This window comes from Helianthus annuus, chromosome 10 (assembly GCF_002127325.2).
Source record: "Helianthus annuus cultivar XRQ/B chromosome 10, HanXRQr2.0-SUNRISE, whole genome shotgun sequence".
Classification (NCBI taxonomy): domain Eukaryota; kingdom Viridiplantae; phylum Streptophyta; class Magnoliopsida; order Asterales; family Asteraceae; genus Helianthus; species Helianthus annuus.
In genome coordinates this window covers 102,656,939-102,670,307 of record NC_035442.2, presented here as the reverse complement: position 1 = coordinate 102,670,307, position 13,369 = coordinate 102,656,939, and the positions used below count along the sequence as shown (strand labels likewise).

General features: G+C 36.4%; 1 protein-coding gene, 1 long non-coding RNA gene and 1 pseudogene across 9 annotated transcripts; 2 read left to right on the top strand and 1 right to left on the bottom strand.

Annotated features, from left to right (window-relative positions):
* Window positions 1-3,629: 3,629 nt before the first annotated feature.
* LOC110885242 lies at window positions 3,630-9,408 on the bottom strand (annotated as a pseudogene). The gene is made up of 15 exons (XR_002561996.2): window positions 9,243-9,408; window positions 8,733-8,978; window positions 8,448-8,617; window positions 8,131-8,371; window positions 7,576-7,986; window positions 7,302-7,400; window positions 7,140-7,224; window positions 6,515-7,044; window positions 6,235-6,350; window positions 6,087-6,146; window positions 5,694-5,758; window positions 5,149-5,297; window positions 4,801-5,018; window positions 4,680-4,722; window positions 3,630-3,916 (listed from the first exon to the last, which is right to left on the bottom strand). The product of XR_002561996.2 is annotated as a 26S proteasome regulatory subunit 4 homolog A-like (transcript).
* Window positions 9,409-9,716: 308 nt separating this feature from the next.
* Window positions 9,717-10,919, top strand: LOC110881966. 5 transcript variants are annotated; one of them, XR_004868886.1, is made up of 5 exons: window positions 9,717-9,939; window positions 10,002-10,184; window positions 10,266-10,346; window positions 10,447-10,508; window positions 10,601-10,641. It is a non-coding gene; the product is annotated as an uncharacterized LOC110881966 (long non-coding RNA). The 5 variants fall into 5 exon arrangements; XR_004868887.1 differs by having other exon boundaries at window positions 9,726-9,939; window positions 10,492-10,508; window positions 10,601-10,638; XR_004868888.1 differs by lacking the exons at window positions 10,447-10,508; window positions 10,601-10,641 and adding an exon at window positions 10,887-10,919 and having other exon boundaries at window positions 9,728-9,939.
* Window positions 10,920-10,934: 15 nt separating this feature from the next.
* LOC110881968 lies at window positions 10,935-12,897 on the top strand. 3 transcript variants are annotated; one of them, XR_004868884.1, is made up of 5 exons: window positions 10,935-11,078; window positions 11,193-11,276; window positions 11,617-11,836; window positions 11,926-12,000; window positions 12,586-12,896. XR_004868884.1 is itself a non-coding variant. In XM_035978471.1 (4 exons), the coding sequence occupies exons 1-4, from the start codon at window positions 10,968-10,970 to the stop codon at window positions 12,625-12,627; spliced, it is 621 nt and encodes a 206-aa protein (XP_035834364.1). In that variant the 5' UTR covers window positions 10,935-10,967; the 3' UTR covers window positions 12,628-12,897. The 3 variants fall into 3 exon arrangements, 2 of the variants coding, with proteins under 2 accessions (XP_035834364.1, XP_021985779.1); XM_035978471.1 differs by having other exon boundaries at window positions 11,617-12,000; window positions 12,586-12,897; XM_022130087.2 differs by lacking the exon at window positions 12,586-12,896 and having other exon boundaries at window positions 11,926-12,362.
* Window positions 12,898-13,369: the final 472 nt, after the last annotated feature.

Genomic DNA, 13,369 nt, shown 5'->3' with positions numbered 1-13,369 from the left:
AAAACAACTGAAACAAATAGTACATAACATGTTTTAACTAGTCTAGCTTCATTTTATTGTCACTAAGGCCCAAGTCCACCCTAGCGTGTCACGAACATCCTATGCGTTTGCTCCTGAAACACATGTGAAAATAGGTACGTCAGCATAAAAATGCCTGTGAGATACATAGGTTTTTGTGAAAATAGGATTCATGACTTAAATTTAAGAAAATGTTTAATAAAAGTTAGACATTAACCTTGTAAATTGTTTTGTTTTGTAAATCGTTTGAAAAGCAATAAAATCAGATGATATGTATAAGTAAAAGAACAATGTATGGTTAAATGAATAACCAAGTAAAATAAGTTGTATAAAATAAACTGTTTTGTAAAACAATGTCTTGTGAAAATATGTTATTGGTAAAAATGTATAATTCCAAATTGAATGATTTAAATAACGCTACGACATGTAATACAATACAAGCACTTATATATAGGAAGTACCAGCGGTGTATCCACCATGCTTGTATAACATTACACACGTTTCGTTACTTAAATCACTTACCCAAACAAACCACCAATGTAAATTGCCCATGTCTAAACCATTTGTCAAATATCTTTGTGAAAACCATGTCAAAATGTTTATGTCAAAATGTAATCCATGAAATGTGTATATCAATATCAAAATGTCTATGTCAAATGTCAATCAAGTAATTTGTAAACAAAATGTCATGTATGGCAAGTGAAATATGTATCAACTAAACCATGGGTAAAAATGCACAAAACAATGTATTGAAGTAAAACGTGGTTTAAATCAATGTTATGTTTTGTGGAAATGCATGCTATACTGAATACAGACATTTATGCGGTACTGTGAAAATGCATACATCCAAGCCTTGTGAATGTGGTGATAAACTCTTAAACAAATTAAGGGTCTAACTGTGTTATGTTTTAATCGAATTCGGTCATTCCTTCCATCCAAACATACCTAGGATGTCAGGAACGGGAGTTGTCAATTCCTATGGTACCATTACCTACTAACGAGCGGCGTGATCAAAGTTAATGAATGTATATGGTCCCACTTAAACAAACCAAATGTCATACCCAAAATGTAAGCATGTGATGAAAATGTACTAAGCATGATGAACATACATAGCATGTGATGTAAAACAAATGTACTAAGTATGATGAACATACATAGCATGAAAAGGGTAATGTAAAACAATGCACTAGGTATGCACTAATTGGACATACATAGCGTGAAATGTCATGTAAAACGATGTACTAAGTATGCAAACAATGGTCATACATAGCAAAAACATAATGAAATCATGTATTAATAGTGTAGTAATGAACATATCAAGTATATGATATGAAAACATGAAAAGCACGAAAGTAATAAGTAGGCACATGTGTTTCACCCCAAAACGTTTGAAAAACAGTAAAAGAGGGGTCTATGTACTCACTTGAGGGTGCTTAGAAGTCTTGAACAACAACCAAGCAAAGCTAGAGGGATCACGGAATCAAACGGCACCCTATATAGATAACTACATAAATAACCGGACCAAAATCGGGGGATTGGATAGTATGAGGTTTCGTAAACCAAATGAGTACTGGAACTCATATGATATGGTTAAACAAAGCCCACATACTAAAATGAAACCTAACCTAAGTGCTTACGACCCATTACGACCCGTTTAGGTAGCTTATGCTACTTTAACGCGTCGTTCGTGTAGAATGCGTTCGGACCGCCTAACTAGTCCTATGATAAGTAAAATATGCCTTAACATGTCTAATATAGTTACCTAATCAGTTTAGATGTCAAAATTTAGGTTATATATGCTTAAAATGAATTTATGCGTGAAAAGGGGTAATTTGTTAATTTTCTAAGGCATATAAACTACCTATCATACAACTTTTTAAACGACGTGACCATAAGGTATAACCTCGGAAGGTTATTCCCTATACAACTATGGTCACCTAATGTGTTTGGTCAGATTCTAATGATCGACCAAATGGGTCGGGTTCGTAAGCATAAGCGATTGTTTAGATCGCTTACCTTTACGACCCTAGACAAGCACAAATCTAAAAGTGACGAGCTAAACATGTTAAAACATGCTTAACGAGGTTTAAAAACAGGTTTGATATCAAGACAAAGGGTCTTGATACCTAAAAGTAGTTTGGTTACAAAATACGTGAGAAAACGCATTTTGGCCGAAACTACGACTCGTCACTGAGCCTAGATAACGTGGTAATCAGTAGGTATAGTCACTAGGGACTATAACCATCGTGATTATGCTTACATTATGAAGTTCAAACGAACTTCGCATTGACCATAAACTGGTCAATGCAGAAAGTCAAACTGCATTTTGATTTCAACGCTAAAACGAAGGAAAAGAACGAAAGAATACTTACAAAAGGTCGCCGCAAGATTTGACTCGATTCACTCTCAGGTAGGAAGCATAAACTTCCACTTAGAGAGTGTAGAATCAGATCAAATGTGGGTTTGCAAGTAAAAGGGTGAGGGGTATTTATAGTTTTCGGGTAACCGTTAGGATCATTTCTTGGAAAAGAAGGCACAATCTTGGCCATACAAGTGGGCACAAGGTTTTGCCATACAAGGGGTGCCCAAATACTAGTCCATATAATCAAAATCAGGGGTTAAAAACCATTGGAGCATGATATAGAGGCCAGGTTCAATGTTTCTGCAAGTCTGCTAGTCTGGGACTCCTTTACGGACCATAAGAGGTCCCATACGGTCCGTAAGGACCCTAGGTGCTAGCAGCAACTTTGCAAAATTGGCAGAACAGGCCCCTGTGACTCCGAACTTGGTTTTCGATGCATTTTTGACACGTTTAAGCCCCGTTAACTTCATTTCAAAGCTCTAAAATGAGGTTAAAGTATAGGGAACTTAAAATGTGTTCAAAAATATGTCGATTGTCGGTTCGTTTGGTCGTACGGTTGCGTTGTTCGGTTAATTACGAAGGAAGTCATAACGGACGCAAAAACCATCCAAATCACGCGACAAATGAATTTTTGACAAGCCAAACACTAAAATAAAATATTTTAATGCTTACATAAGTTTTTGGATGTCCAGATGTATTCAGAACGTAAGATATGCGCAAAAATGCAAACTTATGCACTTTTTAACGCTTTTAGTCCCTGAATGAGCATAAAGTTTATTTTAGCATACCGAACCACTCAAGGCCTATTCTAAGCTATGTAAAGGATATTTAGGGTATGTTTAACTTATTATCAAGTTCCGGAATGTCCATTACAGTACTAATCGACATACTTTCGCAGTTTGTCGAATTTAGTCCTTGTAAGCAAATAAACCTGATTTCGACATACCAAACTATCCAAAACTTATTTCTAAGTTATGTAAAGGTTATTTAAGGTATGCTAAGCCTATGCCACTATTCCGGAGTGTTTGTTGCATTAAACTGGTTATATTTACGTATCAGTGCGCGTATAACCTTCCAGAAAGCGATTTAGAGCCCGAAATCGAACAAGAGTTGATATAAGCAACTGATACACATGTTTATACAAATACCAAGTATGAAATACAATATTTCATTTGTTTGGTATTTGTTTGATGGTTGAAGTGACACAGATGTCACAATTTTGTTATTTAAACGACAGAAGTCGGAGAAGTTTTGAAAAGGTGATATCAAATGGTTGCGTGATGGAAAAGTAATTAAGAAATTTTGTGTACATCTATTAAACTACGGTGTATCTATACTAAACGTATAAGATAATGTCTGGAAATTTGTATGACATGGGGTGGCGAAACGGTGGCTGTAGAGTGTTGAGCTTGATGTTGAATTTATAAACTTCCAAGCATGCTCCATGTTAGACAACTCTGAATAGTTATTGCTTTACGGCTGCATGTAAAAAGCAAGCTCTCTGACAGACAACTCTGAATGGTGTTTGCTTTACGGCTGCATGTAAAAGTAAGTCTCGTTAGTAGTAAAAATACCATTTGCGTGCAACAGTAAAACTTGACAGCTGTAAACTGCTTCTCTGTTTAACTGGTCAGTGTATTACTTGACTGGTCACTCTATAATTTCTCACTCCTAATCTTATTGGTTAATATAAATTTAAGCATTATTTTAATAAGAAATTTATAAAAAATAATGCTTCAAAAATTGTCAATTGGGAAATTCATAGCAGGATCAGACTTCAAATATTGTTTGGCTCTATTCAAAACTGGAAATTAATGTGAAATTTATAGGTTCAAAATCATTTTAAAAGCCGAATTTGGAATTCAATTCATATAAACACAATTCTTTTTATTTTCTTAACCAACTCAACATATAACTTTTATATGAGAAACAGACCTCAAATGTTGTTTGGGTCTCTTTAAGACCGTTCAAACGACCTAATTATCTTGATTATCTGAATCAAAATATATAATTTCTATATTTTATAAAATATGTGTGTATATTTATATATGATACATATATTTATTTATGGTTTATCTTTGTTTTTTATATATATTTAATTAAATACAACATCGGTAATTACAAATTTAATTATTTTTTCATAGATCAAAAGAGCGAAAAAAAATATTTTGAACCACTCAAACGCCAGCTACACCATATCACCAACATTAGTTAATGTAAATAGTTATAAATTAATTATGATTAAAAAACATTGAATATGGATATACCTGATTAGGAGAAAACAAAAGAGATCATGTACCTTAACTTTGCTCTGAAAGCTTTATTAACTTAAGTAGTTCATCCTGGATAGCATAGAGAAGTGTCAGCTCAGACAGGAAATGTATGGTAATAATATAGAATCTAAATAATCAGACACGTACGCGTTGAGTATTATGATGGTGCAAAAGGGATTGCAAGTATGGAATAACTGAAGCAGCTGACACGCTTGATACTGGGGGAATGGTAATACCACTCGAATTGAAGGCTAAAGCCTTTGGATTATGATCTGCAGAAAAGACTTTAAAACGGCCCTTGCGCTGGACCCTTGCGCTGTTCGCATCGTCTTATCAGCTACCATCTTCGCGGTCTCATGTAAATCCTATACCGAAGACAATAATATTAATCCAAGGAGTACTTATAGCTACAATTAATTTAAATAAAGAAATTTATGCGCAATAGTATGAACTTAGGAACACCACATGAAAGTAACCATTCTTTAGCAAGTATACCTTAAGTGGGTTCACCCGTGCTTTGCGGCAACAATTTACAACGCGAAACTGGTCCTTGTTACTTTATCAATCCTTTAGTGGGTTCACCCGTGCTTTGCGGTGAGTTCTAGCGAATTTTAATAGAAACGTAAACGCAAGGGTACCTAAAACTAAAATATTATAAATGGTTAACCAAGACACAGTATTTATATGAGAATTCACCGAACGGACTCTTTTAACCAAAATACCCAAACACTTAGATGATACAGATTCTAACACCTAGTGGGTTGATTACCTTCATTTATCGATGAACAAGAAACTCGTTAACCGAACCAGTTTGGCAAAACCAACCCAAACCAAAACTGTTTGAAACCGATTCTGTACGAATCGTAGGTTTTGGAATGGTTGGTTCCAGTTCTCCATGCCAAAAACCGAAGCGAAATAGTTTTTGGCCAAACAAGTATAAAAAAATAGGTTTAATTGGTATCAAATTAGAATTAAATTTCAATTGGTAGCACAAACATAACCCTTGAAGGCACACACATATTTAGAGGGACATAACACACCTTGCTAACAATACATGTCTTGTATGTTTCGTAGGTGCATTCCTTTTCAGCTAACTCAGATGAAGCTTCACAAAAAGTAGTATATTAACGTAAATATATAATCCGGTGTAGCAAAATAGGTAACCTGGCTTTTGCTTAGGGGTATTTGGTAGGTTGAGTAAAAGCACTCCACCTAGCTGGCCACCACTTCTAACAAAATTATTTTGAGATGGGGGTTATCACAGAACTTGGTATCCATCCAGTTGTTTACATTTTGCCCCACAAGCAACATTTCTTGAAGTTGTTTAGGCAAGTATAAGTAAAAACACTCTTACACAGCAATACAAAAGTTTATCAACTAATTTATTATCAAAGTTGCAAAAGAGAGGTCAGCAAATAGGTAAAAAGTCATACCTGAATATATAACTTTTTCACATCTTCTATACCAGCAAGGTAATCTATTCTTCATGCTATCTGTTTATCATCATACGTGTGCAACTAAGAATTGTTAATTCATTTACCTTGTAAACATAATTTCTCTCCTATTATGAAACAAAAATACCTTAACTTTGGGCACCAAAATTCTGGTCTTTTCAGCACACTTGAGATTCAAATGCTCACCTCTGTTTGCATACTACCTGAATAGTAAAGACGAACTTGGAAGTTGTTGCTCCCTACCTGAAAAACAGGCAATGGGCGTGGCTGAAAGATTAAGACGATATCAAGTGAAAACTCATGCACTTTTCTTTACTTCAACAGCCTTGATAATATCAATGAATTCAAGTTACATATGCAAAATAAAAACTATAAACTAAGAAAAAGGTGTTAATGATCAAATTTACCTTGAGAGAAGCTCCACCAACTAAGATGCCACCAACATCTTGTTGCCCTCCCAATTCCTTGCAGATGGAACCATTCACAGATCTTGCATATTAGTATATAAATACATTAAAAATTAATTTTAAATTTCCATCATAATAACTTTACAAATACATTGACAAACCTCCATGATAATTCTGGATTACAACATTCATATGTACCACTTTTACTAACTAATGTACAACATACCAATGCTTTGCCTCCATGATTGTTGATGATGCGCACCAAAAACAACTTTAACCACCGATGCTTTACCTTATCATGTTGTCGTTGAGGGTCTTCACTGAATAGCTTATGAGTGTTTATGTTGGTTACCTTAGATGTCTTGTCACATAAGATTCTGAGAAGCACAAAAGCAGGCGACTCCCCAAACAACGGTGAGCGGCCTTAGAGGTCAGCGGAGCACCTGTACCCATGTGATTATGAAGCCCTCAAATAGTTAAATGGGATCATTGAAGAATCAAGACCATCTCTCTCTCTCTCTCCCTTGCTGCTGTTTTGAAAAGATGGTGATGAAAAATAAATAGACGAAAAACATATTGAACAATGCATAAGAACACAAGTAATATTGAAGACAGTGTCACTTACAGCAGTGCATCTCAAGTTTGGAATACTGGAGGAGTCTTGAAACAAGATATATAGCTTCTTTTGGGGGCATCCACTTGTGGAAAATCTATATCACATTATTGGGTCAGAAAACTGTGTTACAGAATTATCATCGGTGGAGCTTAAAGGCAAGAGGATTCTCACTTTGTGTCACGGTTGAGCCTTGCTATGTGGGAGGTGCTCAAAGCCTTGGAAGTCTGGGTTCATGCCTATAACTTCTTCATCAGTTGGACTGCCAAGGACCTAATCAAAGAAGAAGAAAAAAAATAAAAAAAAAATTAATAAGCAGAATTGATATGTAAAATATAAAATAAAATCTTCACATAGAACCTACATTCATAATCTCTAGAAGATGTAGCACTGAACTTCAAAAATCATAATAAATTATGGCTTAATGTATAGAGTTTGTACAAAGAACCTGTTCACGATATAACTCTGCAAGAACACAACCTAGAGACAAAATATCAATTGCAATTGTGTACTCGGTTGCACCAATACTTGGCTCCCCTTTGACCTGTTAAACATAACAGACTATATAGTTAAGGGTTGGATTTTCAGCACAGTAAGGGTTGGATTTTCGGCAATTGTTGGGCTGGATTTTCGTCAATTGTTGGGTCGGTAGTTTCATCATCTTGAATGATCCGATCAAGTTGACTGGCACCTGTCGGTTGCATATCACCAATGGTGCCAGCTGGCGTCCCCCTCTCATCAGATTCAACTTTGGATGCTTCACGCCCATTTGTTTGCCTCTTGAATCAACACTCTATTCCTTTACATCTTCCTCTGACGTAGTGTCACCAGACCAGCAGACCCATCATTTCTTTATTCTCTTTCACCATTGTACAATTCAGAAACACACATATATCAAACTCACACTCATTAACAGGATCAAGATTTTTTTTTTTTTTTTTTGAATTTGCAGTTCAAGAAACAAACATTAACAAAATCAAGAGTTGATCTTTTAAAAGCACACCTTACATAATCACCATCAAGACCAGCAACTATAATTCCCATCATGATCAATGTCGGGAAGCGGGAACTCTATCTTCCTATCAATACGACCAGGACGTAGCAAAGCCGGATCAAGACTTTCAATTTTGTTAGTTGCAAGTATCACCTTAACATCACCTCTCGAATCAAAACCATCCAACTGGTTCAATAACTCCAACATAGTCCTTTGAATTTCACGTTCACCGCCAGAGTGGGTATCGTATCTGCATCAAGAACCCTAGTTAGCCCTCTTTCTCGTAACAAATCTTCCAAGATTTATAAAGAAATCCATAAACATACCTCTTTGTACCAACAACGTCAATTTCATCGATGAAAACAATAGACGGAGATAGGTCATCAGCAACCCTGAAGAGTTCTCTGACCAGCTTAGGACCATCCCCAAGATACTTTTGAATTTACTCACTTCCAACAACACGTAAGAACGTTGCTGATGTGGAGTTTGTTGCAGCCTGAACAACATACAAAAGTTTCAAATACAAAAAATAAAGCAAAAAGGAAGACTTCTTATATATGTTTGGTTATTTTTAACATGAAATTGTCTAAATGGAAGCTTAAAATACACACCTTTGTAAGCAATGTCTTGCCTGTTCCCGGTTCTCCGTAAAGTATAGCGCCCTTTGGAGGTTTAATACCGATGTCTTCATATAACTCAGGGTGAGTTAAAGGAAGCTCAACTGCCTCCTTGATTTCTTGTATTTGGGCATCCAGCCCACCAATATCAGCATAAGACTCTAAAGGTGCCTTCTCGACTTTCATCACAGAGACCATGGGGTCCATATCGTCTTGAAGAAGTCCAACAACTGAAAGAATCTAAAGATATTTCAAAGCTTAGAACGGTTCATACATTCGTATTTTATATACCAAATACCAACTGAGCAAAAATCAATGGACAATCCTTCCACCATGTATGTGATTAAATAAATCAATAGATAGAAACAAAAATCAAAAGCCCTAAATGAGACCACCTACACAAAGTAGCAAAGAGAAGATGATGGCAGATGCTCTAGATTTAACCCCGTGGTTCAGCGTTGTTGACGAATTTGAGAGAGAGAGAGAGAGAGAAAAGGAGGTTACCTTCATCGATCTGGTGAAATCCTCACAGATCTGGTGAGAGATCTGGCAAGATCCGAGAGAGAGGCCTGATGATGAAGTCGCCATATAGCAATCGCCATAGAGAGAGAGCAGAGGATGAGAGGATGAGCGGCGGACCAAATGAGAGATGAGAGAAACCCTAGTTTGTGTGTCCGCGTGTTTAGTGTAGGATAAAGGGTATAAGTTGAAAGTGAAGTTTTCTGGTGCTTAAAAGACTTGTACATCATGCTTTAGGGGTGTTTTAAGGAAATTTCAATGACCTTAAGAAGTCCTTTGAATATGTATATTATATATAGTGTATATAAATATATATCTATACTATATTAATAAGCATATTAGAAGGACTTCTTAAGGTCATATAAATTTCTTTAAAACACCCCTAAAGCATGTTGTACAACCCTGTAAAGCACAATATAATTTATAATTCCAATTATGCCCTCCACTCAAAAAACACACGGGGTTCACAATTAGGGTTTCTCATTCTCAGAGCATTTTATCCGCCCCATCGAGCTGCAAGATCTGGCGATTCAAAAAGAGATCTAGGGTTTCTCTTGGTGATGCAAGATCTGGCTTTCTCAATGACACCAGATCAGCGAATCTCTCTCTATACGACACCCAATCGACTGAGTTTGAAGGTGGTGAAGGGTTTGGATCTGCCAATCAGTGACGTATGAGCAAGGTATGGCCGCTATTCTACTCAATGTCTTTTTATTATGCTAAATGAAAGATTATTGTTGTTAGGGGGTGTTTGGTCTGCCAATCGGTGATGTATGAGCAAGATTTCACAAGATCTAAAGACGGTGTGGTGTGTAGTGTTAAATCCGACGACTACGGTTACGGTGGTATAATTCTCAAGCCGATCGGTGGCAATAGAGACGAGTTCCGGTTTTAGATGGTGGTTGAGGTAGGTTCCGACAAACTGAGGTATGTCCGACTACCTCTTTTTTATTTGTTTAGGTCACAAGCTTCAGATCTCGAATTTGATTTTTTCTTTTTGCTCTAAAGTTGCAGATCTAGGTTTCACCAGTTGGCGTAGGCGATACTGCATCATCAAAATGGATGGTTTCTGAATGGAGATCCCTAAAGGTACTTACATTGTTCTCAGATCTCAGTATGGGATGGATTTTTAGTTTAAATGAGTCATTTTGTTTAACTGGTTATGATTTGTGGGTATTTGAATTAACAGTTTTTATGTGGAGGCACTGACTTTTTGGTAATTTTATTCCTGCAGTTAGAAGAACATCACATGTATGTTTTGTATCAATCAAACATATAGAATCAATAAATGAGAACTGGGGTGTAAATGTAAATAAGTTTTCTGGTTTGTATTCTCTTTTCAGGTGTAATGTGTAAGTGAACTGAGTTGAATCGAACAATGAGGTATGGAGTTAGGTTGAGTGATTAAAATTATAATTTGGATGCAGCTTGAATTTTAGTTACCATACTCATTATTAATCTTTAAAAGGGTTATAAATTTGTAATACTTGATTATGCTAGCATGACTTAATTTGCATTGCATTGCATTTGGCATTTTGGTTTTAAAGCTATTGCTTGGGATGTCGTAACTCCATCTGCTTTGTCAGGCGCCAAGTACTTGAGCCAATCGTAACTCCATCTACTTTTCAGGCAGCAAGTCCTTGAGCTACCCGCAACGGGTCAAACCTTTTTGTTGACACAGCTGGTCGGATGTAGGACAACGAACCGTTGATGCGTGCACTATCTAAGCTTATATACGTCAACAGTCCGGACGTCGTACTTTTTGTCGGTGAGGCGTTGGTCGGGAATGATGCTGTTGATCAACTATCAAAGTTCAATCAGGTATTGAGTCTGTCGTCATTCTTAACACATCACATTCATAATTCATAGGGTAGATTAAGTTTTTACTTTTTAAATACATGCGGTTTAACAGCTTGTTCATTCCATTCCTAACAGAATCTAGCTGACCTTTCACCCTCACCGATCCCGAGGTTGATTGATGGAATTTTGCTAACCAAGTTTGATACCATCGATGATAAGGTAACACTCTTAAAATAGATCAGACTTGCTTTCTTGTGTTAAAACATAAAAACTAAAAACACTAATGAACATCTAACATAAACGAACACGTTACCGAACGTTCACGGACATAAATGAACGAACGCTGACTCTGTTCATGTACAGTTCATTTAACTAAACGAACGGAATCGCCTGTTCATGTTCGTTTCTTTATTAAACGAACGAACACACTGCCAAACGGTTCACGGGTTGTTCGCTTCGGTTCGCTTGCAGCCTTGTAGAACTACAAACTTTAAGTTTTACTGTTGAGTGAACATTAACTGTTTTGATAATAATTTGGTGATTGATTGACGTTTCTCAGATGGTTCCAAGAGGACGTATGTACCGTGGACCAGCTAGGAACATAGCAGATGCAAATATGGCGGCGGGTGTCGGCAGCGGAATGCTTCCCGTATCTTACGGCATGGCGGGTGTTGGCGGCATGCTTCCACTCGATGCCGCTGCTTCCATCCCACAACCAATGCCAGTTACCTATGCTTACATGTCAAAAGATCCAGCTGGACTTGCTCAAACAAATAAAGGTTGGGTTGGACACAGCCAAGGTTCCCCATCATTTTGGAAACAGCCCGATTCATCCGATTTTGTCTCATTAAGTTCGATTTTATTTCAGGTCATCGTTTGGGTGTTCTTTGATCAGTTTGCTTTTAGATTCCAGACACAAGCAATTTCGTTTCAGCTAACTTTGGTCAGTATTTTGTCGGATTTAATCCTAAACAAATTTCCATGATAAGGAAATAAATAAAATTGAATAGTTAAGAACTCATCTGAAGGTAGGTAGTTGTGGGCATTCTGTTCTATCCATATATTTCCGGTCCTCTAAGATAAAGAAAATGATTTTTATGTGTTCCACCAAATTCTTCAGGTAAAGAAAATAACTTTTGTTTTTTGCTTTTTGATGGATGCTAGGCAAACAAGGAACTGTTGTAACAGCTGCAGGAAATATATTTTTTTTCATTTACGCTTTTGTTACCAATTTTTAAACATGAGTCTCTTCCGGACCCTATATTTGACCAATTTCGACGCACACATGAAGCAGTGCTTCATGGATCTGGCTCTTGAGTCGTGTTTTTGATTGCCTCATGCCTCAGGTGCACCACACATTACGTGGGCATCATGAGCGTATTTTAAAACCAAGGGTGCGCAAGAGGTGCACTTTTTAAACTTAAGGAACCAATTAGAAGTATAACCAAGTAACTTTCACCTATGTGTTTTTAGCTTGAATCAGTTTTTGCTAGGGTCGTTTAATGAAAGTAGCCGTTCCAATTTGTAGATTGTTGAAAGTAGTCGTTCCATTGTGGTAAAAGGAGGCTGAACAACTTATTTGATACTAAATATTGTTTGGAGTGAAACCTCTTGAAGTTGCCATCTGACATCTGTCCGGAAGGTTGATGGGTAAATGTGTTAATTTTCAATTTGTAGATTGTTGCCAATATTGATGTTGGAAGTTGCATATACTTGATGCAATTAAATGACAGACAATTTGTAAACATGTTCATGGTATTTTGACTTGCTGCATCAGTGTCTGGTGCCTTTGTGTTCAAGACCTATTGGTACGAAAAAAATGTAACGACCATGTTGTAATATATTTATTTCTCAACTTGTGATCAGATTGTAACTTTCAAGAGTTCATAACAATTTTTATGAACTTAAATATTCTAAAACTAATAATATAAGTTGGAGATTAAAGAAAATCACATACGTAGATGTTATATAAGTGATTAAAGTTATGATACTTCATAAAGAAATAACCACTTCAAATTATGATATGGCTGCTTATAAGTTATAAGTTATAACCACCTTAATTTATAATTTGGGTGCTTCTAAGTTCCAACGCTAATGTAAACGCCTCTCTTTAACTTTTATATAAACTTATAGCGGGTGGCTCATCTCTCCTCCACCCACCTTTTCTGTACGAGCTTTTTCATAATGGGTGCTTAGCCGCCTTCAAACCTTTGATTCTCTTACAAATTTGCTAATGATTTATGGAACTGTGAGAAGTGGGTTGAATATGGGTAAATAGAACCAAAGCCTTTTAATTTAGTAAATAAAACGGT

What these genes read in the sequence shown, in the direction of transcription:
- LOC110881968 (XM_035978471.1), top strand. Translation starts at nt 10,968, where the DNA reads ATGCGTGCACTATCTAAGCTTATATACGTCAACAGTCCGGACGTCGTA. An exon ending in AACTATCAAAGTTCAATCAG is followed by an intron (nt 11,079 to 11,192) that starts GTATTGAGTCTG and finishes CATTCCTAACAG; the next exon opens with AATCTAGCTGACCTTTCACC. An exon ending in TTGATACCATCGATGATAAG is followed by an intron (nt 11,277 to 11,616) that starts GTAACACTCTTA and finishes GACGTTTCTCAG; the next exon opens with ATGGTTCCAAGAGGACGTAT.